Below are 24,698 nucleotides of genomic sequence, written 5' to 3'. Positions count from 1 at the left end.
ATAATAAGTAGTCATTTTGGAAGTTAATTTATTGGGTCTTAGATATTTGCTTAATGGAAAATTTAAAGTGTAATGTATTTTAATTACATACGTTCTAAGTAATGAGTGGTAGTTTGCGCTCGTAGAAGAGTTTACTAATCTCATTTACTAGCCTCTTACTCCGGGCTCCTGAAGGTGCTTGCCCATCTTCTTCCTGACCTGGTTTTCTCTGCACGGTTCCCAGCCTCTCTGTCTGGCTGCCTCCGTGGAGGTTATTGATGGTCCAGCAGATGATAGGCGTGAGTCTCCTGGACCACTGCAGGCTAAAGGCAGCTCGGCCTTGACCAGCTCTTTCAGCACGGCTGCCTTGTGATGTTTCCTGTGCCCCCCAGCACGGAAATGTCAGTTCTAGGCTTCTGTAGGTGTCTGGCTGGAGGTGATGGGTAGCTTGGCTAGACCATCCATCTCCTCCTTTGCATTTGCATCTTATTCAATCCAGACTCTTGAGGCATCAGATCAATATCCATATGATTCCCCGTCTGATGCATCAGGTGAGGTCGAGAGTCCTTGCTTAGACTGTAATAAACTCAGGTACCATTGATGTTAAATTGGGATGTAGGGCAGGCTATATGCAGCATTCAGACTGCTCAAGATTGTAGCCGGTTATCACAGCGAAGGAGGTATTCCCCTGCTCGGATATTAGCAGGTTATCAATCACAGGGAAGGCAGTATTCCCCAGCTGGGTCTTTCTTCTGTGAAATCACTTTCACCAGCTCTGTTGTGAGCTTAGGGTTTTGATTCTCCAGTGGAATCTAGTTGATTTGGGGCTCGTGAAATTCACAATTCTATGCTGCTAGGCATTCCGACTGAAGTGTTGTTACTTTAATGGAGTTTTTCATCATGCTGATGATGTGCCTCACCTCCATGTTTGTTCTGGGAAGGCAGAGCCAGACGTAGCCTGGGTTTTCCGTGAGCAGGTGACTTTTAACTTTGAAAACCCATGTGTGACCACTGTAAGTTACAGGATGATGTGACCACGTAAAATTGGTTCAGCTTCTCATACGTCATTTTTTTTCCCTTAAGACAAATATGGTCTCTTTAGAAGGCCTTACCAAAGTAGTTGATCCTTCCCAGCTAACTCCCGAGTTCGATGGCTGCCTGGAATACAACCATGAAGAATGGATTGAAATCAGAGTAGCTTTCGAGGACTACATTAGCAATGCAGCCCATATGCTGTCCCGGCTAGAGGAACTTCAGGATATTCTCGCAAAGAAGGAGTTGCCTCAGGACCTAGAGGGGGCTCGGAACATGATTGAGGAACACTCCCAGCTGAAGAAGAAGGTGATTAAGGCTCCCATAGAGGACCTGGATTTAGAAGGGCAGAAGCTGCTCCAGCGGATTCAGAGCAGCGAGAGTTTTCCAAAAAAGAACTCGGGCTCGGGCAATGCGGACCTGCAGAACCTTTTGCCCAAGGTGTCCACCATGCTGGACCGTCTGCACTCCACCCGGCAGCATCTGCATCAGATGTGGCACTTGCGGAAACTGAAGCTGGACCAGTGCTTCCAGCTGCGGCTGTTTGAACAGGATGCTGAGAAGGTAAAAGCCGGGAGGGGGGGTGCCAGCCTGACAAAGGGAAGCTGCTGGGTCAATGGGCCTCAGGGCAAAGACCGGTGAGATCATGTGAGGAAACGGAGGAGGAGGAAGTTAATAGGTCTGTAGTTCCAGTGTTCATTCTGCAGCAAGGACCGTTAGGAGGCCGTCCTTAAGCCTGGCCTCCAGTCTTATTCACAGAGCTGTTTTAGGAAGTCCGAGCTAAAGCTACCAGTGCTTTGATGAAGAGTATCTGAAAGGCAAGCAAGTACACATTGCACGATTGTATTCTTAAAAGCAGTGATTCCGTATAGATTTTCTGATAGCTGTCCTCTCCTCCCACAAAGCCAGCAAACCCTATTCAGACCTATACTGTGTCCATTGTAGCAGAAGGTGAGTGATGCCGTTGAGAACCGGTTTCTAGGTGATGCGGGCAGTAGCGATCGATGTTCTCATGTCTCGTTCTTGTGTACTAGAGACACCCACTGGTCACAGTCAATGCTCGTTCATTACCAGATCACATGTTCTTTACAGTGTGAAAGAAAAGGACACTTGCAGACAGGAGTGGTTTGCAAGCCGTGGATGTAGGTGAAGTAATTACTCTTAACCTTGTGGTTTTGTTTTTCCATGGGCTGGTAAACGTACTGTAAAGTAAAAGAAAAACTCCACTAGGAAATTCTGGTACAGGATGCTGAAAGGGCTTTTAGATGGCTGACAGCAGTTTCACTGGCTTATGTGAGACCGAGTCTGAAAACTCGCAAGTCCTTTGAAACATTTCCTAATTTCGTTGTCTGCATTTTCTCAGGTTTCTGTGTCTGTCTTGGATGAGAGTGTACTGTTTCAGCTGTTAGTAATCTCTGCCTAGACCTAGCGCAGGTAGCCCAGAAGTCCTGGGGCCAGCCTTGTGTGTGTCTTCAAAGGCAAAGCAGTAGGGAGCGTGGGCCACTTTCTAGACCAAGGGGCCTGGGCACAGAAGACAGGAGCTTCTGTTAGGTTGAGGGAGCCGGGCTGAGTTCCTTCCCATGAGACAGCACTTAAGGATCTGCTGCCTTAGCTGCTCTTGCTTGTTCTCGGAGGCATAAACTCCTGGAAGCTCCGAGGCAAGCCTCCCCGCACCCCCACTCTCCCAGCCTTTTCTCTCTCTGCAGTGATTCTGAGTTGCCTTTTTCCTTCTGATAGATGTTTGACTGGATCACACACAACAAAGGCCTGTTTCTAAACAGCTACACGGAGATTGGGACCAGCCACCCGCACGCAATGGAGCTTCAGACGCAGCACAATCATTTTGCTATGAACTGTATGGTAAGCTGTTGTCAGAACCTGTGACCTTGGACAATCTGCTTGACCTCTTTGACCCTCAGTTGCTAATCTATGAAGTGGGTCCATCGTCTTTCTTTGATATATTGTGTTATTTACTCTGTGTGTATAAAACACTTTAGTGTGGCTTTCAAGATGTAGTCAGTGCTCAAGAAACCAGAATTCACACCTTCGATGTTATCCAATTAAAGTAGGTAAAGAACTCTTGAAGGTAGGAGCAGTGTCTCTTTTCTCCCTCCCATTTTCCCTCCTTCCCACCTCACTTCCTTTCTTTCTTGAGATGTAAGCATTTTTTTTCTTTTTTCCTGACGTACGTTTGTGTTGCCTTTCTTAGTTCAGCCTCCGTTAGGATGTGATCACATTGTGCTGTGCTGGGGACAGCGGTTCGGGAGCTTCCTCGGCTTCCCTTGCCCCTCATTCTGACACCTCCACGAGTCATCAGCCATCATGCATGCCAGACGAGGCCCACTAGCTTTCAGTCCTCACTGCTATTGTCAATAGTGTTTTGAGGAACCTTAAAGAATAAAAGACTACCTACAAGTTCATAAGTAGGCCATCTCTAAAGGACCCTGCGAGGGAATACCAGGAATAACGCTCATTCCACCACACCATACAAGCTTTAGGATCAAGTCCAGGCATAGGTGCTTGTAGTCGGGATGGCCCAGGACCACGTGGTACAGGCTCTGTAGGGCTGTGTGGACCACCAGGCTCCTGGTTGTGCTGAAAATGATAGAGTCGTGGGGAATGGGAAGCACAAAGGCTGGTGTAGTCGGCTCAGGAAATGAAAATGACGAAGGATTGTGTAACTGAGTCTGCGGATGATCTCCATCCATGCTTCCCCAGGAGGACCATTTCAGTGGACTGCTCTCTTCTCCTGCGCTCTCCTGACACGCTGTGTGCAGTAGCCTTTTCTCTTAAGGATCAGAAAAGCAGCACTAGCAAGTCCAGCCACTTGGAGGGGTGTTAGGGGCAGAAGGAGGAACATATATGGGAATGGAAGGTGTTACATCTGCATCTCTCCCATGGTGACAGAGTACCCGAGACCCACAGCCGGAGCAGAGGGGATATGGGATTCAGTTTCAGAGCTTTCAGCCCATGCTTGCTGGCTCTTATTTCTGACACTGATAATTCTAAGACAGGAAGTGTGAGGATCAGCATTGTCTCATGGGAAGCAGGAAGCAAACAAAGGGAAGGGAGCAGGGTCCCAGCAGACCCTTCAGAGGCATCCCTGCTCCCTGTCGCTAGACCCATTTCCTCGAGGTGCCATCAGCTGAGGTCAAAGCTTAGCAAATGCTCGGCGTATGAGTCTTCGGGAGGCATCCCAAGTCCCTAGCACATTCACTTTAATTTAATGGAAGCTGGTTAAAGCATTAATATACCCATATAGGTCAGGAAGTATATTTTAACCTGCCGTCACAGCCTCCTGAAGAACCCTCTGCCTCTGCTGCTGCTTTTGACCTACAAGGTCTGTGAGTCTCCAGAAAAGGAATATGGGATGGATTTGCCTGGCCTCTCAGTCCCATGTGAAAGCAACTTCGCCAGGTTTCAGTCAGATGATAGTAGAAAGGATCAACAAAAGGGTGCAAGGAAAGACCAGAGAGAATTGTGTAGGTTAGGGCTAGGACTCAGGGATCTATGGCAGGGAAGAAGAGACTGGCGGTGTGGCTCACGGGGATGGGAAGACAGAGAAGGATGCAACAGAAGGGATTGGGCAGACTGACGAAGAGTAAGCAGAAGGATTCAGGAACAAGATAGTGTCATAAAAGTTAAAATACGTGGATAATCTGAGATTTGTAGGAACAGGACAGTGTCATAAAAGTTAAAATACGTGGACAGTCTGGGATTTGTTGATTGTGGGCCTCCACTCCACATTCCCATCCTTGATTGGAACAGTAAACTGAAAGAGGAGTGGGAACAGGAAGGTACAGGCTGTAAAGTCTCTTTGCAAAAAGGAAAAAGCAAGTTTGTTTCATTTTTAAAGTCCCATATACTGGTGTTTTCTCTGTCAGCTGATAGACTCGGTGGGAATTTCAGCAGAGCAGAAGAGCTTCCCTTCTCTGAGTGCAGCATCGTTCCTGTTGTGCCTGACTTCACACTCCAGGGAGAAAGTGAAACCCTTTGAGGAGGGTTTCTGTCAGCACAAAAAGATGGCTTGGGTTTATCCAGAAAGGATAGGCTTGTTCTCACACAGATAGCCTTTGGTTGCTGAACACATCTTTTTCCATCCCTGGGTTCTAGTTGGGTTCCTTGGGGTCTTTGCGGTTGTTTGTCAGCAGCCCTGCCCTCTGGGTGAGTGATAATGGTGTATTTGTGTGGACCCTGTGTGCGTTTGATTGTTTTGTGGCTAACAATTATGCCTTTCAGTGAGTTGATTGATAATTTTATAGTTTGAAAAACAGAATTTGGAATCTAGAGAGCAAGGCAATTGACGTAGGATGACAGGTGATTGTGCTTCAGAACTAGGGAACTGTTAGCCAGCTGTCCACAAAGGCTCCCTGGCTTTCTTAGGAAGGAGTCTATTGTCTCAATCCTTCAGTGAACCTCTCCCTCTGCCTCCTCTGCAGAACGTGTATGTAAATATAAACCGCATAATGTCTGTGGCCAACCGCTTGGTGGAGTCGGGCCACTACGCCTCTCAGCAGATTAAGCAGATTGCGAATCAGTTGGAGCAGGAGTGGAAGGCGTTTGCGGCAGCCTTGGACGAGCGCAGCACCTTGCTGGACATGTCCTCCATCTTTCACCAGAAGGCTGAAAAGGTCAGTGTCTGTAACCCCCAGCCCACAAAGCAAGAGCCAGAGCATGCCTCTCTCCAGTCCTCTTGTGTAACCGAGTCTTAGCGGTCTTCAGGTAAGATTTGCAGTGAGCACTGCTGTTCTCAGCTGTGAGCTGCAGTCCACGCTGGCCTTTTCGGCTGTGCAAGCTCAGGCACTTGTGCTTTGAACTCCTTACATTTGTTGCTCGGTGATTCATTTTGCGTATGAGGTAGAGGGTCTTTGCATAGTTCAGGTTGGCCTGGGGCTTGCTATGTCACGTAGCCGACTTCACGCTACTCGCATATTTCCCATGCTGGAATTGCAGGTGTGTCCACAGTGCCCGACTTTGCTTTTGTTTTTCAGGGTTTTGTTGTTGCTGTTGTTGTTTCCCCTTTCCTTTGTAAAATAACAAAACAAAACCCCACAAACTTGCTTGGGAGGATGGTTTCAGAGCATGAAAAGAGCCACCTGTCTCTGCCCTGTGTGTTTCTGGTGTGTGACAAATACAGGTTGTGTATCTCTTACCTGAAATACGTGGGAAATTGATCAGGGGTCAGGGTTTGGCTAAAGACTGTATGATTGAACATCCTTACTTGTAAAATCCAAAATGCTCTGAAATATTTGTTTGAGAAGGCGGTTTTGTAAAGCTCTGATGTTTCAGGTTCCAGGTTTTCTCACTAGCGGTGTTTTGTCTATAGTAGCAAGCGGTAGCTGCCGTTCTTTCTCCCCGTCTTCTCTCTGCTCCTTCGCCTCCTCCCCATCCTCATCCTCCTTCTAGTCTCTGTATTATCTGCATGGGAATACTGCAAGCTGTAGACTGCCTCTAACTAGCGTCTACATCAGAGTGCTGTGGAGGTGCTCCCAGCCCCTGGTAACCCAGCCAGCTGTGCATCTCTGCAGCTGGCCGGGCCTTCTACGATGGCTCTAAGAGGTGCACCTAGCTTCACACTTACTCTCTCAGTTGGCAGTGTCTCTTCTTGGCAGAGGTGGCAGTGGCTGTTCTTGCCTTTCTTTGCCTGGAGGCCCTCCACACCAACACCCTTCCCATTCACTTCTTTGTCCAGGATTGGGAGGCTTACTGGTGCCCCGCTGCAAAGATGGGAAAGGATAGGCCCAGCCTTTTGGCCTTCTGCAGCCATAGGGAAGCTGTGCCGGCAAGGGCTGTGTGGGAATGGCTTTTGGGCAGGTAGTTTGCACATCCTGACTAAGTGTTGTTAGATCCTGACCTCACCTTGGTTTCATGGGCTGAGGAGCTGTTTGACACTCTTGTTTAAGAGCAGGTTTACAGATCCCACCACACGCCTCACACCTCAGCTCAGGTACGCCTGTCTGAAAGAACCCCGGGGAAGGAAGGCGGCAGAAAGTGAGAGATGGCTTGTGACTCTGACATTATGGCAGGGAGGATGCTATCGACGAAACACCTTTCCGTGGGTCCCTGACATATAGTGCAGGGACCCTTCACTGTGAAGACTGTCAGATGGTGGGCGGGGACTTATTTCAAAGGAAGAAGGCCAGTGCAGCTTTCTCTCTCTTCTGAGGAGAGACACCTGCCTTTGTAAGGACTGGCCTGCTGGTTCTGAGAAGGGCAAAGTTTCTTTTCGTCTCAAAGCAGTTGTCAATAAAACTAAGCAGAAGTCCCAGCTTGCCCAGGATTTCAGCAAGACAGTCTCGTGTTGCACAAGATAGTAATTAGCAGTGATCTCAACCCTAGAAACCTTTAAAGTGTGAAGCAAGGAAAGAAGCTAGTGGAATATAAACAGGAAAAAAAAAATCTTAATGGCATCACATGAAAGCGATGAGTGAGGCCTTCAGATTTCACTGTTGGATGTCTTACTAACCGCGCACTTAACCATATCTATGACCGAGGAAAAACAAACCCACACATGGAGCGTGGGTTAAGTAGCAGGCTTCTTCTTCAGCATGAACTATCGTGCTCTCCGTGACCCCATAACTACCTCCGCTGCTGCGGGTCCAGAGCAGATGCACTTGAGCATCGTTGCTAGAGAAAGACAGCTGTGCATTTTACCTCTGTCGTCTTTAACAGCTGCGCTATGATGATAGCAACCCTCTAAGCCAAGAGCTGCTGGTGGGGGTGGGAGGCTCCAGAAGCACTAGAAGCTGTCCCAGGCTTTCTCTTTAGGCCACCCACCAGCTCCCACATCAGGACCTTTTGAATGCAAAGCCTTGGCTTCTGCTCACTTCTGGCTAGCTTTTTTAATGTAAATTAGCTTGGTTCTTGCCTCTGGACCTTTTACCCTTGCTTACTTTCTTGCTGTCTCTCTGTCTGGCTGGCTGTCAGCTGCCTGGCTTCTTGCCCCAGGCGTGTCTCTTGTTCTCACCTCCTCCTCTCAACTTCTTTCACCTTTCAACCCTAGATTTCTCCTATTTATTCTCTCTCCCCACCAGCCTCACCTATCCTTCTTCTGCCTAGCTGTTGGCTGTTCAGCTTTTTATGATCAGTCAGGTGCCTTGGGCAGGCAAGGTGAAACAGCTGCAGCACATCTGTACATAGTTAAACAAATGAAACACAAACAAGTGTAATACATCCTGACACCATTAAATAAATCCAGCACGAGCAATGTGACACATCTTTGTTAAAATATCATTCCATGACAAGGAGCAGGACATCTGGCTTGCAGTCGTGAGAGACCGTCTGTGACCTGTATGGAGGGATTCAGGCCTGTGAGTAAACCCAGAACATCAGTTGCTGTTCTCATTTGCTTAGAAATAATCTAGAACAATGCATGTCGTGGGAACATCTCCTCATCCGTGTTCCACTATTAAACATTACAAACGTGCGGCAAAGTTGAAAGAGCCCAGGGTATTCGGGTGAAATGAACGGCTGTAATTTATAGATTTGGAGGAGAATGCGCCGAAAGATCACGTTACTGAAAACCTTATGGGTCCTGATCGAGCTTCACAGTGCTCGGGGCCTCTGCACTTGTAGAGAAGAGGCGTGGCTGAGCCTGGGAGGGACGGGTGGAGGGTGGGCACTGCGTGTGTTCTGACCTTGGTGAATCCTATGCCAGGCACCCAGTGCAGGAGGAGCAGTAGGGTTCCATTGCAAATGTTTCCTTCCCTCTTCCCCTTACCGAACAGAAGAAACGCCCAAGGAACCCTTGTAACATGGAGAAAACTACACCACGCTAGGTAGGCAGGAGAGGAGTAGGTGGGCTCCCCCTGCTCTTTCTCTTAATCTACAGCACATCTAGAGAGGAGCAGAAAAGTGGACGCCATGACTTAGACTTTCATCTTAACCACCTCGCTGAATCTTACCCAGAATTTTCATGAGGAACTTACATGTGATTAGGGACACAGTGCTCATACACGAGACCCAGGAACTGCCTTGCTGATGACAGCAGGGTTCTCTGTGAGGGATGCAGGCCACAGAGCTGCTTGGTGCCCCAGCTCTGTCTCCATGAGCTCTTGCATTGGTGTCTGCAGTGCCTTTATAAGTCAGCAAGAATGATGTTTCACAGAAGCGCATTTCCCAAAGGTGTCCCCACCGCTCTCTCATGTCCTCGTCTCCACTGGTGGTCAGGAGTCAGAGGGTCAGCTTGTAGTAGACAGGAAGGCGGGCCTCCAGTGTTATGACTTTATGGTAGGTTCTGTCTAGGGACCTACCTTTACTTAGCTTGGTCATGTGACATGTCCTCTAGGCAGTCCCTTTGTGTCAGGAAGATTTCATAGCAAGTATTTTTGGAATGGTATTTTTAAGGAATAAATTAAAATGGCTTGATTTTTACTGTCTTTTCAAATCTCCAAATGTTAGAGCTTGTTTTTGTCGCATGTGCTAGCCTGTCACCACTTGTGGCTGCTGAAGCCACTTACGGTTAAATAAAATTAAGTAATAGAATTGTAATAAAAAATAAACATGAATTAAAGGAGAATTAAATATTTCACTGTGTCCGTAGGTCACATGCACATGTGGCCAGCAACTGCGTGGTTAGACCACAGGCAGATGTTTCCATTGCCACTGCACTGAGTGCTGAGCCAGCTCGCGTAGAGTGAGCTAGAACACAGATTGCCTTGTTTCAGCTGTGACTAATGGCTTTCTGTGCTCTAACAGTCAAAAATAAATTAGCTACCCGTGGTTTTGTCGTCCTTGGATACTTGCACAGCTCTTAACAAAATGAAATAAGGCTAAAGATCATTTCGTGTCTTAGTCAGCCTTGTGGAATAAATGGAGCCAGAGACATAACTGTCCAGACAGCTTGTTGAGCAGGATTTGCGCATGCTCCTAAGCCTGGACCGTGCGTGGGGGTCTGTGACTTGAGCCAGTCGTCATCAGAGTAGCTCTTCTGCCCTTATAGTAATATTCACACAAAACTACACTTTCATTAACATATAAAACAGAAACGTTTATTATTAAAATGATGTGTGTTTTTTATTAGACTGAGGAGATGGCTCAGTGGGCAAAGCATTCACCACCTAAGAATGAGGACTTGAGTTCAATCCCCAGCATTTATATGAAGCTGGATGCATTAGTGCATATCTGTAATCCCACAACTCCGATGGTGAGACGGGAATTAGAGATGGGGGTCCTCAGCAGCCTGCAGGATAGTCAGCCTAGCCTGAGCGATAGGAACCCCAGAAAGCAAGGACCACAACAAGGAGCCCACGCTGTCACACTTGGGCCCCATACCTGAACACCAACACACACACACACACACACACACACACACACACACACACACACCTGAACACACACCCCTCTGAATGAATACATACACCTGAACACATACACACACAGACACACACACCTGAATACACACACTCCTCAACACACACAAATGCACACATACAAATGTATAAAACAAAGAACAATGATTTATATATGATTGTCCTCTTATGGAATATATATTTGGGTTATTTAGGCATGTGTCTGAGTTAAATAATGAGAAAGAATAAACTGTCACTTCAGTATCCCTTTGGGAGCAAACAAAGAGTATGGAACAGTCCTATACTAACTTTATTTTTTAAGTAAACCTTCTTTGCAATTGCCTTTCTTCACAGTCTCGCCTTAATTCTTGGCTTGTGATATTAACAATATTCTCATGGAATGGGAAGGATTTAGGGTAAAATCTGTTTGGAAATAATAGTATATTAAGAAGTAGGCTGGTGGCATGTAGAGTGATCACTGGCATGTTCGGTTCATACCAAGCTTGCTAAGCTGTTTTCCCCAGGTTTCTGTATTGGAGCCTCTGAACTAGATTCATGGTATGTGTGTGGAAGTGCTCACATGCCCCGTGACTCCCATGACCAGGGGAGAAGAGAAAAGTAGACTATTATTATAGAATTCAGCTATTATCTAGAAATGAAAACGAAGTGAGATTAGACACAGGGAGGAACTCTGAGGTTTGTGCTCAAGTGTGTTGGTTGGAAAAACTACTTGGTTTTTCCAAGGAGGAACAATTGCTTATGAGTAATAATCAGATCGTTCAGTCTAGGATGTTTCAATCTCTTTGTCTCCTCCACCACCTGTGCTAGGCAGAGGCCTCAGGAGGCGGGGGAGGGGAGACTGGAGGAGGGGGTTGGTTAGGAAATAAATTGCCAGGAGGACCTTAGCCCTGAGGTACGTACTTAGAGTAAATTAGTCTGCTGAGTAATTATTCAAGGTCTCATTTTGAAGCTGTCAGTCATTTCTTCCTCACCCATTCGACTCAGTTTTGCAGTTATCTGACTTACACTCCTTTTCATCTTCTATTCAACAACACTTTTTAAAAAGACATTTTTGGCTGGCTCAAGCACAGTGACTCTCAGCAGCTACAGCTAAGAGCATTAGGAGCATCAGCTGCTCTTCCAGAAGACCAGGGTTCAATTCCTAGCACCCTTATATAGACATATACAGGCAAAGCACCAAAACAAATAATAAATAAATTTTGAAGAAAAACAAGACATCTTAAAATCAAGTTTTCTTCAGCGTTAGAAGCTCTGCCTTTCCCTGTGCTGCGGGTCCCGGCCTGGCCCACTCACTCCTCTTCCCTGTTCTCAAGGATCCTGGCCTGGCCTGCTTGCTCCTGTCCGCTGGCCTGTGCATCTTGTGCTATGGCCTGTGCCTGAGGCACACAGAAACTAAAACATGACATCAGGTTTTACATAAAAAAAGAACTTTTTTAAATTATGTAGTCAGCCAGCCGGCTGCTGGGAGCCTTCTACAGAGGAGCCAGGGAGTTTTTAGCTTCCTTTGCTAGGAGTAGATGTACTTCTCTGTACTTCTTCACGTACATAGATCATGTTTCTTCCCTGAAGGGCTTATGTCTCCTGAGGAGGATTTGACCCACTGCCATGAGAAGGTCGTTGCTCAAGTTGAGCTGGCTTCCTCTGCATGTCCATTCTTGAAGAGCCGATTTCAAACTATCTTTGAATCCATCTTGGAAGTTTTTCTTGGAAAACAAATTAAGTATTTTGTTATTTCAGGAATCTATGCTGGGTACATCAACTCCCGTTCTGAGTTTAGTTGCTTCAAAAATTGGAGGTGAATGCATAGAGAATTGATGCAGTGGCCTCTGACACTGCTCCCCATTAAATTGTGGACTAGTGTAGCATCTAATTAATGCATGTTCCGTAAAAAGCATCTTACTTCTTCTTAGTACACTGTAAGTCTGTGTTGGGGTGCTTGGCAGTGGCTATTGTCTATGAGCTAATTAATTGCTGACTTGGACCTGATGACTTATTAATAAAGGTGGCTAACTCCAGCCAATTCATATTTGAAGAGGGTTTACAATGACTTATTAATTGGTACTAAGTACACGAATGGAGGGAGAGAAAGTGAAGCAGCACTGAAGATTACTCAGCAGCATCCGACCTGCCCTGATTGACGTTTATAGAACAAGCTACCCAAGAAACACTTAGAATGCGCTGGAGTAGTATGTGTGGGAGGAGAGGTCTGGAGTAATCTCATTATGACTCCTATTGCCTTGAGAGCGTTAGAAGACTCCATAGAAGTGGTGATGGAAATCATTAGTGGAACTCATGGTGGTGGAGGGATGCTTGAAGCCACCAGAAGCCACAGGCTGTCTGGTGACACTGCCATGTCTTCAGACTCTGAGGTTTGCGTGTACAGATGTTTTCATGAGCAGTAGCTACACGGGTGACTTGTCTGTCTGAAGCTCCTGTATACTATAAATGACGTGCATGTAGACAGAAGTTTCTGTCCCTCCTGGTCCCACAGCCATTCAGTCCCAAAGAAACTCACAGAGACTTATATTAATTATAAATCGTTTGGCCTTTTAGCTCAAACTTTTTATTAACTAGCTCTTACAACTTAAATTAACTCGTAATTCTTATTTATGTTTAGCCACATGGCTTGGTATCTTTTCTCAGTGAGGCATTCTCATCTTTCTTCCTCTGTATCTGACTGGTGACTGTGTCTCTGCCTTTTTTTTTTTGTCCCAGAATTCTCCTAGTCTGGTCGGTCCACTTATACTTCCTCTCTGACTATTGGCCAATCAGTGTTTTATTAAACCAGTATGAGTGACAAATCGTTACAGTGTACAAGAGCATTATCCCACAGCATATGAAGGTTATTCTCTTTGTACTTGAGAAATATACACTGCCTTCCCTGTCCCAGCCGCCCACCCTCTGCCTTCCCTGCTGAACATAGACTGTGAGGGACTGGCCTCAGAGAGGTTAAACCCATCAGCTATTGCCATCTAATTCACTCTTTAATTGGGCTTTCTGTGCTTTCTTTTGACACTTTACTGTGAAGGATTCTGATAGCATCTCCCTAGGTGTTTTGCCAGTGATTTATCACTATTGATGAGCTCTGGAGGTGGTGGGGGGAGTGAGGTAGGATTGGAACTGTGATCAACATTCCAAGCTGAGCACCCTAGGTTGCCTTACCAGTTTCCACCTCCTGAAGTTTCTTCTGAAAGCCGGAGATTAGGCAGCCTAGACCTTCCCAGCCTGAGCTGAATAGTTTGAGAGATTCAGTTTTCCTCTAAGCATGCAAGAGGCAAAGTAAAGTTGCAGACAGCCCCCTCCCCCAGTGAAGCCCATCCTACTGCTCAGCCCTCCTGGGAAGAGGGGAGTGGGGAAGAGTGGGCTGATATTCCCCGTTGCTGGGGTTCAAGGCAGGAAGGAGGCAGAATTTCAGTGTGGACTGGGAAAGCAGGAGAGGACAGACGGACAAGGCAAGACAGTGCTGCGCCAGTTCCATGAGCGCACGCACCAGCAGTTCCCTTAACTGCAGCTGCTCACACCCGCAGCCCAGTGACATCCAACCATGTTCTCCCTCAGCTACAGCTCCTATCAGAATCGTGATGGAAGTGTCCCCCATTCAACCTAAATGATTAGCGATCAGTAGAAATAATCTTTTCTTTTTCTTTTGTTTCAACCTCCAAGTACATGAGCAATGTGGATTCATGGTGTAAGGCCTGTGGTGAGGTAGACCTTCCCTCCGAGCTGCAGGACCTGGAAGATGCCATTCATCATCACCAGGGGATCTACGAGCACATCACCCTCGCTTATTCTGAGGTAAGGGTGTGTTTTACCTAGAGTGCAGGGCATCGATGGTTTAAATGATAGCGCTAAAGCTGTAAATGGACTTCTTGGGCAGCTCAGGAAAAACTGTATCCTGTTAAACTATAGTTTATCCACCCAGCGTTTGGATTTCTGTTAGGTATGGGGTGAAGGTGGGGGAGTAAAGTCTGTGGTAGCCAGAAAGCAGTGGCTTTTGGAAATGGGGGTGCCTATATTTTATCTGTTAAATAGTTTCTACTATACTTGGGAAATCTGCACTTGTGTGCTATATAGTCTAGGCAAATTCAATTTAATCTTTGTGACTGAATCTCGTTAGAGAGGAAGGGAAGCATGCTTCTGTCGCATGCTCTGGATCCCGAAGCATTCGCTGTTTTGCAGATGTGTAGAGCTTGCTGGCGTAGACATCCATGAGTATTAGTTGCTTTCATATAGGTGTGACCACAATACTCAACAGAAACCACTGAAGGGGAGAACCATCTCTTTTGACTCATGAGTTCGGGGCTCAGGGCTCCTCACAAGAAGCAGGGAGCCTGGAACCCGGGCCAAGCCATAGCCTTCAGATCCCCATTCCTGGTGACTTTTACTTGCTCAGCCCATCTCCAGATTCCAGAGCATCCATAGAGTACATGAGACCACGGAGGACCAGGCACCAAGTGTGACATTTCCTTTGTGAGTTTTAAGGGACTGTATTGAAATTGTGCTTGATGCACCCTTGTCTCCTTCGCTGCTGCCCCCTTCTGTGCCGTGCTCTGTGGTACAGATTTTAGACAGACTCACTGCTCACCGTTCTGAGGTGGGTACTGGTACCGTCCCTGCAATACAGGTGAGGACACCGAGACACTGAGGTGACATGACTTGCGCCAGGTCAGCTGGTAGATCGGGATAGCCGCGTGACCCCAGGCAGACTGGCTGCATGTTCCCATTGATCACTCTCCTGGCATGTCACTGATGGCCAGGTGGGGACCCAGGCACAGATAGGTCGTAGAGTGTCATCCTCACCTGTGTCCTGTTTACCTGGCTGTGCGATAGGTGGTGGCTTAGTTATGGGCACTGTTGCTGTGCTGGCACACCATGGCCTCGGAGCAGGACCTCAAACAGGCAGGAGCTGGTGCAGACGCCATGGAGGAGTGCAGTTTACTGGCTTGGCCTTCATGACTTGCCCAGCCTGTTTTCTTTTTTTTTTTTTTTTAATTTTTTTTTCTTTTTTACAAAAGGGACATAATTTTCTTTTTTTTAAAAAAAGTTTATTATAAAAGTTTCCATTTCCGCCCCTCCTCCCAACAGTCTCCCACTCCCCCCACACCCTCTCCTCCTCCCTCTCCATCCCTAAGAGCAGTCAGGGTTTCCTGCCCTGTGGGAAGTTCAAGTTCCTCCCCCCTCCCTCCAGGTCCAGGAAGGTGAGCCTCCAAACAGACTGGATCCCAAAAATCCAGTATATGCAGAGGAAACAAGTCCCAGTGTCATTGTCAATGGCTTTTCAGAAAGACCCCGGGCCAGCCACATTCAGAGAATCCGACCTCATTCAGAGAATATGGCTGGATCACATGCTCGTTCAGACCCAGTCCAACTGGTCTTGGTAAACTCTCATTAGATCAGTCCCCTTGTATCAGTGGGTGATCGCACTCCTCACGGTCCTGCCTTTCTTGTTCATGTTCTCCCTCCTTCTGCTCCTCATTTAGACCTTGGGGGCTCAGTCCAGTGTTCCAATGTGGATCTCTGTCTCTATCTCCATCCATCGCCAGATGAAGGTTCTATGGTGATATACAAAATATTCATCAGTATGGTTATCCAGCCTGTTTTCTTAATAGAACCCAGGACCCTGGGTCCTCCCACATCAATCACCAATTAAGAAAATACATACAGGCTCCACCTGCTGCTCATTCTTGTGGATGCTTTTTCTCAACTGGTGTTCTCTCCACTCAGTCACTCTAGCTTGTGCCACGTTGACATCAAATTAGCCAGTGGAGATGGGTCAGTGATAATGGTGAGATTCTAAGAGTAGGGGTGGGCAGAAATCCAAGCTTGCTGAACTCCCAGCTGGCAGCCCCATGTCCTTGGGCCCAGGTCTCCTGCGGCCTAGTGTCCGTGCGCAGGTTCAGTGGAGCCGCAGAGCGCTGCTGTGCTTGGCTCTGGTATTGTCCAGTCTCCTTTCTGTTAGTCACCCTTTTGCTCAACAAGTGTCTCCCTTTTTTTGAGTACTATTTTTTGTTTTCCCAATTCTGTGTTTCTTAATTGTGCATGCATAGCTACTTGGTTGTTCCGTTTGTTAGGAGCTGCTTATATGAGTGATAGTCCTTTGTACAGTCCAAGTAAAGACTGGGTGGATTTTTCATTTCTTAAAGCACTTTTGCTCATGAGGATTTGCTAATCCCATTGTGACTGCTGAGAATCATCAGGGTCCTAGTGTACCATTCCTGTGCAGCATCTAGTTCTCGCCTGCAGTGAATACCATGAATGACCCAATACTCACGACGAAGCGGTCAGTTACCCACTCTTACATGGCCTTTTCTCCGGCACTGCTCTCTGGACACAGTGGTGGACCTGCACAGGGCAGCTGTGCACCCTGTCCTCATCAGACAGAGAAGGCTTGGGCAGCCTGTGTTCCCAGCACAGCTGGTTCTACTCTGCTGGTGGGAACAGCTGAGAAAATGCATGGCAGACACCAGCATCACTCTGACCTGACTGAGGTCAGCACTCCTAGCTACATAACAGAATCTCTAATTCTCCACATCCTATAAAGTGGGCAACTTGACTTGGTACATACATTACCTATGGCATAGTTTTGCTCCAATATAAACTGGTGCTAATAACTCAAAATAATTTGATGGGAAGAAAGAACCTCCCAAGCTGAGGTCTAAAATGAATTTTTAGCCTAAGAACGTGTTAGCAACAGAACTATAAATTCAGGGAGACAGCAACTTGAATTCAACTGAAAAGACTTTCAGAAAACATGACAGTTCCTTTGCCTGTAAATTATAAGATAGTTTATAACCAATTGAAAAGTGGTAGAATGGCAGCTTGCACCCACATTCCCCGGACCCAGACCTGCCCATGTCTAACATGGAACACAACTATGCTCCCTCTACACTGCCCCTCTCTCCATGCAGACATCCTGTCCACAGATCCATTCATGTCTCCTACTTTTCTGGTTGAATATTGCATTAATATGTCTTGATCTCTTTTCCTGCCTTTTATGTCTTAGATTGTCTTAAAAAGTACAGAACTTTCATTGTTAACCAGGCTGTATCCACCTAACCCACCACTCAACCAACTATCCACCCACCCACCCACCCACCCATCCATCCGTCCGCCCACCCATCATCCCCTCTCCATGCACACTTACACATGTACATACAGTTCTCTCTGTGTCTGTTTGTAACTGTATCACACATGCTGACACCGGTTCTGCACTCCAGTTCCACCAGGGCTTTTGGCAACCTCCCCCACTGAGCGCTCATAAATCTCTTACTGGGCAGCAAGAAGCTTTCCTTGTGTTTTGTTTGTCAACTGTTGGGTTCACTTTGTGTCTCTGCTGTCTCCCAGATGTGTAGTGTGGCTTCTGCTTCCTATCTCTCTGCCCCCCACCCTTCAGGAAGCCGAGGGCTGCCATTGCTCACTACCTCAGCTCTGCATTGTCTCTCTTTCAGAAAATGAGAAAGACCGGACTGCTCCGATTTTTTTAAGTGATTGTCCACCCATCCCACCCCAATCAGTGTTTTCAAACTTCCTTTAGAATCCAGCTTCTTGCATGACACCTCCAGAAGAGATAGCAGACTTCCACTCTTGGGGTTCTGTAGTGGCAGAGTGACTGCCATACACATGGCTCTGAAGCTCCTAATCGAGAAGTAGTTCTTTGTCTTGTTCTCAAGAGCCTTGGGTGTACAGCTACAGGGTCCTGTGTGCTATGGTGTCTGTAAGATGCTGCCTCTCATTGGTGCTTCCTTCTCTGTCCCACTATCTCCACTTATTTTTTCATTCAAGAACAACATCTGCATTTGTCTCTAGCTGTGGGAAACCTGCTGATGTTTTCAACACTCAGACGCCTGCTTTCCTTTGTCTTAGTTGGTCCATGCCTGTGTTACTCCCGTGTGTGTCAGAGTCGGATGGAAAGATCAGTTAAGTCATGCCCATGGCAGACTTTTGCTGGTGGTCCTGACTCCCTGCAGATGGTGCTTTAGTCTCACAAAGCTATGAGACAGGGCCAGTGTTTTAGGCTAGGTTGAGTGGTTTTCTGTATTTTGCCCATTTCTTCTCTTGTCTCTGGACTGTCACTTCCTAATACTTGTGGATCAACCCCATCCCTTCAAACCTCACTGACCTTTCTCAAGATAGTATTTGTTTGCTCTTTGGCTCGCTGTTGGTCTTACAGCCTTGAGCAGTGAAGTCTAGGTGTGTCCCCTTTGGGCAAGTGAAGCATCTTCCTTTAGGGCTCTCAGTTCAGAATCTGGCTTGCTGAGAAATGCAGAGAACAAAGTGCTAGAACTAGGCTAGGTCAGCCCCAGAAGGTCTCTGGGGTGTGTTTTTAGGGCAGCTCACTGGGATCCATATAATAAAGTGTGCTGTCTTAGTCACTGGGAGCTACTCAGGAAGTGTGCCAGGGAGATATACAAATTTCCCCCTAACTGTTAGGAACGTGCACACCTTTGATACAGTAAGTTTAAATTTTTCTTTAGTTAGAGTTTGCTTTTGTCAGTGCTTACATTTTCCCAATTCATGTCGGTATTAAAACATATTTGTTCATGCATTTATTAATAGAATGTTGTTCTTTATAAAACATGATTTGATTGCCCATCAGGTCTCGTGGCCTCATATTCTAAGGGAAACAAAGAACATACCAGAAACTGAGCCAGTTTGATCTTTAAACAACTGTGGAAAATCTTGCTCTTTGATAATAAAGTCTGACTTTCTTTCCGCACCTGCTTTGCCTTGTTCAGCAGGGCTGGAGCCCCTGGGGGGCTCCTAGAAACAACTTAAGCATCACTTGCTCCTGTAATTAATGATATTCAGACTACACCACTCACTGAATGACATCAACTTCACATTACTTCTTTAAGTATTTAAAATGTATTGTTTTTGTTTTGTTTGTGTTGTTCCTGCACATGTGACTACTTTCCTTCATTGATTTTCTTCTCATTATTATGCACCATTTAGAATCTTTCCATATGGCACAGCTACAGTATTTATAAGACTTGAAGTACATTTTTCATTTGTTACTATATTTCCAAAACAATGGAAATTTTGATTTAAGTTATTGAAATATACATGATGTGATGTTGCCTAATGTGCTTTAAAAAAAAAACACTTTTAAGCACCGAATGTGTGACAACTAACCGAAGTAGAGTTGTTCCAAAGGTCTGCAGAATTGTCGTGGCTCGACATGCTTCAGGAGCTCTGTGCTGTCCTTTCCAGTGGGGAGGAAGGGACCCAGCCTCAGGGTTCTTGCTGAAGCTACTGCTGCCGGGGTCAGATCACTGCTACACTGCTAAGGGACAAGCTGGAGCTTAGGAATTCTTTCTAGCACCAGCTCAGTGAGAAGTCAGTAATTTGAAGCAGCTATTGAGTCCCAAGAGATGACACACCCTAGGGCATAGTGGAAACAATACTACTGACTCATATGAAATAAAGCGTGTGGACTCTAATCTTCCATGTATAATTTAAATGTCTATAAGCAGTGTATATGCTGGCTAGGCACAATAGAAAGGTGATTGATGATCAAGCATATTTCAGTTTATAAACACCTAAGTACCTGCATCTGCACTGGAAGAGAGTCGGCATTCAGACTGGCCACACATGTGAACCCAATGTGCATACGGCCACAAAAGATGGAACTGGAGAATAGGTCCATCAGGGAGGTGCATCCTGAGAAGGAATTGACAGGGGGAGGTGGTGTTCTGAGTGCTGAGAGGCTCAGCTCAAGGGTAGTGAGTGCCGTTTGCTCTGTGAACATGGTCATCGTGTTCCTGGAACGATCAGCAGTGCTGCGGGGGACACAAAAGGGGAAAGAGCAGTTCCTCACTGTGTGCCAATCCGTTCTTAGCTGAGTGCCCAGCCTCCCAGTCTGCCATAGGAAACCCAGATTGTCCCCCACATCATGCAGAGCGGCACACAAATTGCCTCCCAGAGGCTTCCAGGGCAGCAGAATCTCCTGGCTGGTTTTACCTCATTTCGTTTCAGCTGGCACTATCTCTGTTTAACAAGGTTCTTTGTTACCTGGTCACTGTCATTTAAGTTTTGCTTTAAGGATGTGTCAAATGAGTTGCAGACTCCCAAACCTTTGTAAAAACAGTTCACAGTTCCCACAGAGGCAGGGGTGCTGGCCTGAAAAATGCTGTGTTACATTGTTGCTGGCCTGGAAAATGCTCTGTTACATTGTTGCCGGCCTGGAAAATGCCGTGTTACATTGTTGCAGGCCTGGTGAAAGCTACTGTGTTACATTGTTGCAGGCCTGACAAACCAGTGTGTTACATTGTTGCGGGTCTGGGGAAAGCTACTCTGTTACATTGTTGCAGGCCTGGAAAGCCACTGTGTTACATTGTTGCAGAGCTGCAGCACTAGGAAGACCAGAGGAGAGCCAGTTCCAGAGCTCTCTGGTGCCGTCCTGTGCTGTGCAGGCCCTGGGTGAGCTGTCTGTTCCAAGGTCCACTGTGTTCCAAGTCAGTTGGCATCTAGGCTGTTGTTAGTTCCCTTAACAGAACTCTGAGTGCGTTCGGTTTGGGAGTGTTGAGCAGGAAGGAAGGTCTCAAGAAGGTTCCTTGTTGTACCCTGTCCCTGTGTTTCATGCACACTCCCCAAGTTGTCTCAACAGGTGACATTCTTTTTTTCGTGCTGCCTCTGGCACAATTATTCATAATCTGAAGAATCCCAAATTGGAAAACCACATACTGCTTATTTTTTTTCCACATCCACTCGCCCTGATTTTTGTGGATAGCCTAAATGCTTTCATTTAATTGTAATTTGATAATTAGACACCACAGTATAACACTGTGGTGGCATTCCAATCAGAATTCTTTAAAGTTAATAGGTCAAATAGAGTGGCATTTTTAGTTTTGTTTCAATTTTGTAAAATAGAGTTGCTTTTTGGGTTCATCAGAAAGTTTACTTTTTACCTGATGGTAGTTCATCACTGATATCAGTATTGTGATGATGTGTTGTATTTGCTCATAATAACTCGAGAAAAATCCTACTTTAAGCTTCAGTTCACAGTTACCCTAGCAAAGCAAGTGGACTTGTTGACTTGTGTTACATGGGCTGATTGAGAGGCAGTTTCTCTATCTTTATGCTATGGGAAGTTTATTTTAACTTGGTATTTGATGTCATTGGAAAATTGATGAATGGTTTTACATTTTATTATTTTATTTTATTTACCTATGGTTGCATGTGGCTGTATGTGGGCACCTGATCACAGGGTCTGTGTGCAGTCTGGGCAAAACGTGTATGCTGAATAATCTCTCCCATGTGTTGTGAGCAGGTCAGCCAGGATGGGAAGTCTCTCCTTGATAAGCTCCAGCGTCCCCTGACTCCCGGCAGCTCTGACTCCCTCACAGCCTCCGCCAACTACTCCAAGGCTGTTCACCATGTCCTGGATGTCATCCACGAGGTGCTGCACCACCAGCGCCAACTCGAGAACATCTGGCAGCACCGCAAGGTGCGGCTGCACCAGAGGCTGCAGCTCTGTGTCTTCCAGCAGGATGTTCAGCAGGTGGGTGCCCATGCATGCCCTCTGCAGAGAGCTAGCTAGCCCTGGTTCCCGTCCAGTGAGGGTGGGGGCTCTGGTTTCTGACTATGACCTGCTACTCCCAGGTGGCTCTTGGCTACTCACTCTACTGTGCTGACACTGTTCTATCCACTCCTTCACTTTTGTTGGCTTGTGAGAGTACTGTTTTATTTTTTTAATATGGCTACTGTTTCTCTAAGGTAGGGAATGCCACCAGTGGTACATAGTCGATGCTTAGTAATGTGTACATAGTAGGTGCTTAGTAATGTGTACATAGTAGGTGCTTAGTAATGTGTACATAGTCGGTGCTTAGTAATGTGTACATAGTAGGTGCTTAGTAATGTGTACATAGTCGGTGCTTAGTAATGTGTACATAGTAGGTGCTTAGTAATGTGTACATAGTCGGTGCTTAGTAATGTGTCAAGCGGACTGTTGTGGCTGTTTCTGAGTAATCAGCATCTCTTTTGTGACTTTGGTGGTAGAAAACAGGGCAAGTTGGGGTCCTCAGCCTGCGGCAGAAGAACACCAGACTGGGAGAGCATGCAAAGCGTGGCGTAGCTATGACAATAATTAACTCAGGTTCTTGCCCTGTAACCAGTGTAAACTGTGTGCAAGTCCTGGGGCTGAAGATGTCTGTGTATCTGCAGTGCTAGCATATTAAAGGTTGACCTGAACCCAACCCCAGTGGTTGTCCTGGGGTCAGACTTCTCTCCTTTTTGACATCATTGTGCCCTGTGCACAGTTCAGAAAGGATCAGGGCTGTCAGGTTTCCAGGAGTCACCTGAGAGTCAATGGGTTTCTGCTTGGTGGACTGGGACTTTGGAGAGTCATACTGCAGACAGTGCTTTGACAGATAGAAGATTCTCCTTGTAGACATCATTCAGTGCTAATCTGGTGGGGTCACAATGCTGACAACAGTTCTATGGTTTATACTCCTCACCTACCGTGCTCAGTTTCTTTTGGTGATTTTGAGTTCTCTGGAGATCACATATATAAAATGACTCAGCCATGTGCATTTGGTATTTTATTATCTTTTATTCTTCTTAATAATCAGGGAAAGAAGGAAAGTAGAAGAGAAGAGGGTTGAAGTGGCCTCCTGGAGGCCTTGTGAGGGAATGAGTACCGCAAGGTGAATGCCCAAATTCTCCTTCATCTAAATTGCTCAAAAATGCTTGCAAGCCAGGACAGTTAATAGATTAAGTACATCTCATACCCCTTGGATCTTGTTTGGTGACACAATTATGAGCCAGTGCCATTTCTAATGGGGGCCGCTCTTCTCCCCTGAAGAAGCAGCAGCAGGGTGGTCTCTTTTCCTGGCTATTTGAGACCCTGGTTTTATGAGAGTAATGGCTGGACCTGTCTAGGTTGGGGAGGGCACTGCAAAGGGAGTCCTTCAGAAGAGCTTCAGGGTCCAGCTGTCTGGTCTGGTACCAAGTACTTAGTGTACCTGAATTTGAAAACAGCACATATTATATGGGCAGTAACCATAATTCTGAGCTCATGTGTTTAAGCCAGCATTTCCAGACTATTAGGTGGAATATCACATACCGATACTCCTATTAACATCCCACAGAACCAGATATTGTCACTATGGGGACCATTTCTTGTTGACTTGTAATGGTTTGAACCTATAAATGAAAACAGGAAATCTCCCTGTTGGTTTGACTTGTGACACCAAAGCTAAAAGTCAGAAAAAGTAATCAAAACAAATGTGTTAATAGTAGGATAGAAAACCCAGAAATGCTTCTCTGGAGCTCAGGAGATGGGTGACAGAGCTGTTGTCATATAAAGCAGGGTGGTAAGCTGAAACGAAATGCGCAAAACAAGCCAGGGCAGCATTTTGCAAAGGTGTCGGCGGAAGACAGACTTGTACAGTTGAGAATAATCTATAAGAGTATAATGAGCCACCTAGCGATCCCATATATTTTATTTGGGAGAATGGAAAAGCTTCAGCCGCTATTGTGCAGGAGAAAGAAATACAGAACTTTCTCAGTGTAGACACTGAACCATGATGGTTTCCTTCCAGCAGCCCTCCTAGAAGAAAATCCTTGCAGGAGCCTTGGCTAGACTGTTGCAGGCTCCCAGGGAATTGGGCCACAGGGGAATGGCTGGAGAGTTTGGCTTAGTGGTTAATTTCCCATAATTTCTGTAGAGAAGCAGTGTGGAATGGTAGGAAGGGGTGTGGTCCAGTGGAGCTGGTCTGGGCCATAGATTCCATTCAAAGGACAGCATGGGGAGTGGACTCTGTTGTTGCAGGCTTACCCAGCACAGGCATCCTAGCTGCCATTGCTCTTATCTTTGGCATTGATAGCTTGAATAAGACCTATGCCATCCTTCCTGACAATCACGTAATCCACATTTCCATCTCCTGTTTCCTGTCAAGTAGCCCTCATGGAATGTTTATTTGCATTAAATGGTGGATAATTGTCTTACTTCTTGGCAGTGAGTAACTTAAGCCTACGCTTTCATTTTTCTGGAAAGCTAATGGTGTTTGCTGCCCCGTTAGCAGTCATGGAAGTTGTCCAAAGCAGGATGCTCCCACACTCAGTTTTCGGCCTCACCCACCCGGTTTACCCAGCTCTTAGATCATCAGGATTCAGTTATCCAACACAGTGAGGTACATAGCCCTGCATATCTGCTTTCTGGAGGCAGGTCACTCCGATGTTCCTCAGGCAGGGACACTGCTCCCTCAAAAGCCTTCTTTTGCTCCTGGCAGCCTCCTGTGTGAGCATCCTTCTGGAATTACCCCTGGAAAAGCTCCTTCCGAGTATCCGCTGTACTATTGTAGACTGTCGTAGACAGGACGTCAGGCTCACGTGTACACTGTCGGCCCTGCCTACTTGAGTCTGGGGTAAGAGGAC

The 24,698-nt window shown here is 46.5% G+C and overlaps 1 protein-coding gene across 3 annotated transcripts in view; it reads left to right on the top strand.

Moving 5' to 3' along the window:
• Trio (trio Rho guanine nucleotide exchange factor) overlaps positions 1 to 24,698 on the top strand; it is a 286,618-nt gene that overhangs the window by 114,542 nt on the left and 147,378 nt on the right. For all 3 annotated transcript variants that reach the window (XM_085676587.2, XM_085676586.2, XM_085676588.2), the window contains exons 5-9: positions 1,063 to 1,575; positions 2,749 to 2,871; positions 5,451 to 5,642; positions 13,986 to 14,117; positions 21,592 to 21,822. In XM_085676587.2, coding sequence (XP_085532713.2) covers positions 1,063 to 1,575; positions 2,749 to 2,871; positions 5,451 to 5,642; positions 13,986 to 14,117; positions 21,592 to 21,822 — 1,191 coding nt within the window. The remainder of the gene's footprint in view (positions 1 to 1,062; positions 1,576 to 2,748; positions 2,872 to 5,450; positions 5,643 to 13,985; positions 14,118 to 21,591; positions 21,823 to 24,698) is intronic.

Source organism: Myodes glareolus, chromosome 15 (genome assembly GCF_982192425.1).
Source record: "Myodes glareolus chromosome 15, mMyoGla1.1, whole genome shotgun sequence".
NCBI classification, from domain to species: Eukaryota; Metazoa; Chordata; class Mammalia; order Rodentia; family Cricetidae; genus Myodes; species Myodes glareolus.
This window is presented reverse-complemented; position numbering and strand designations above follow the sequence as displayed.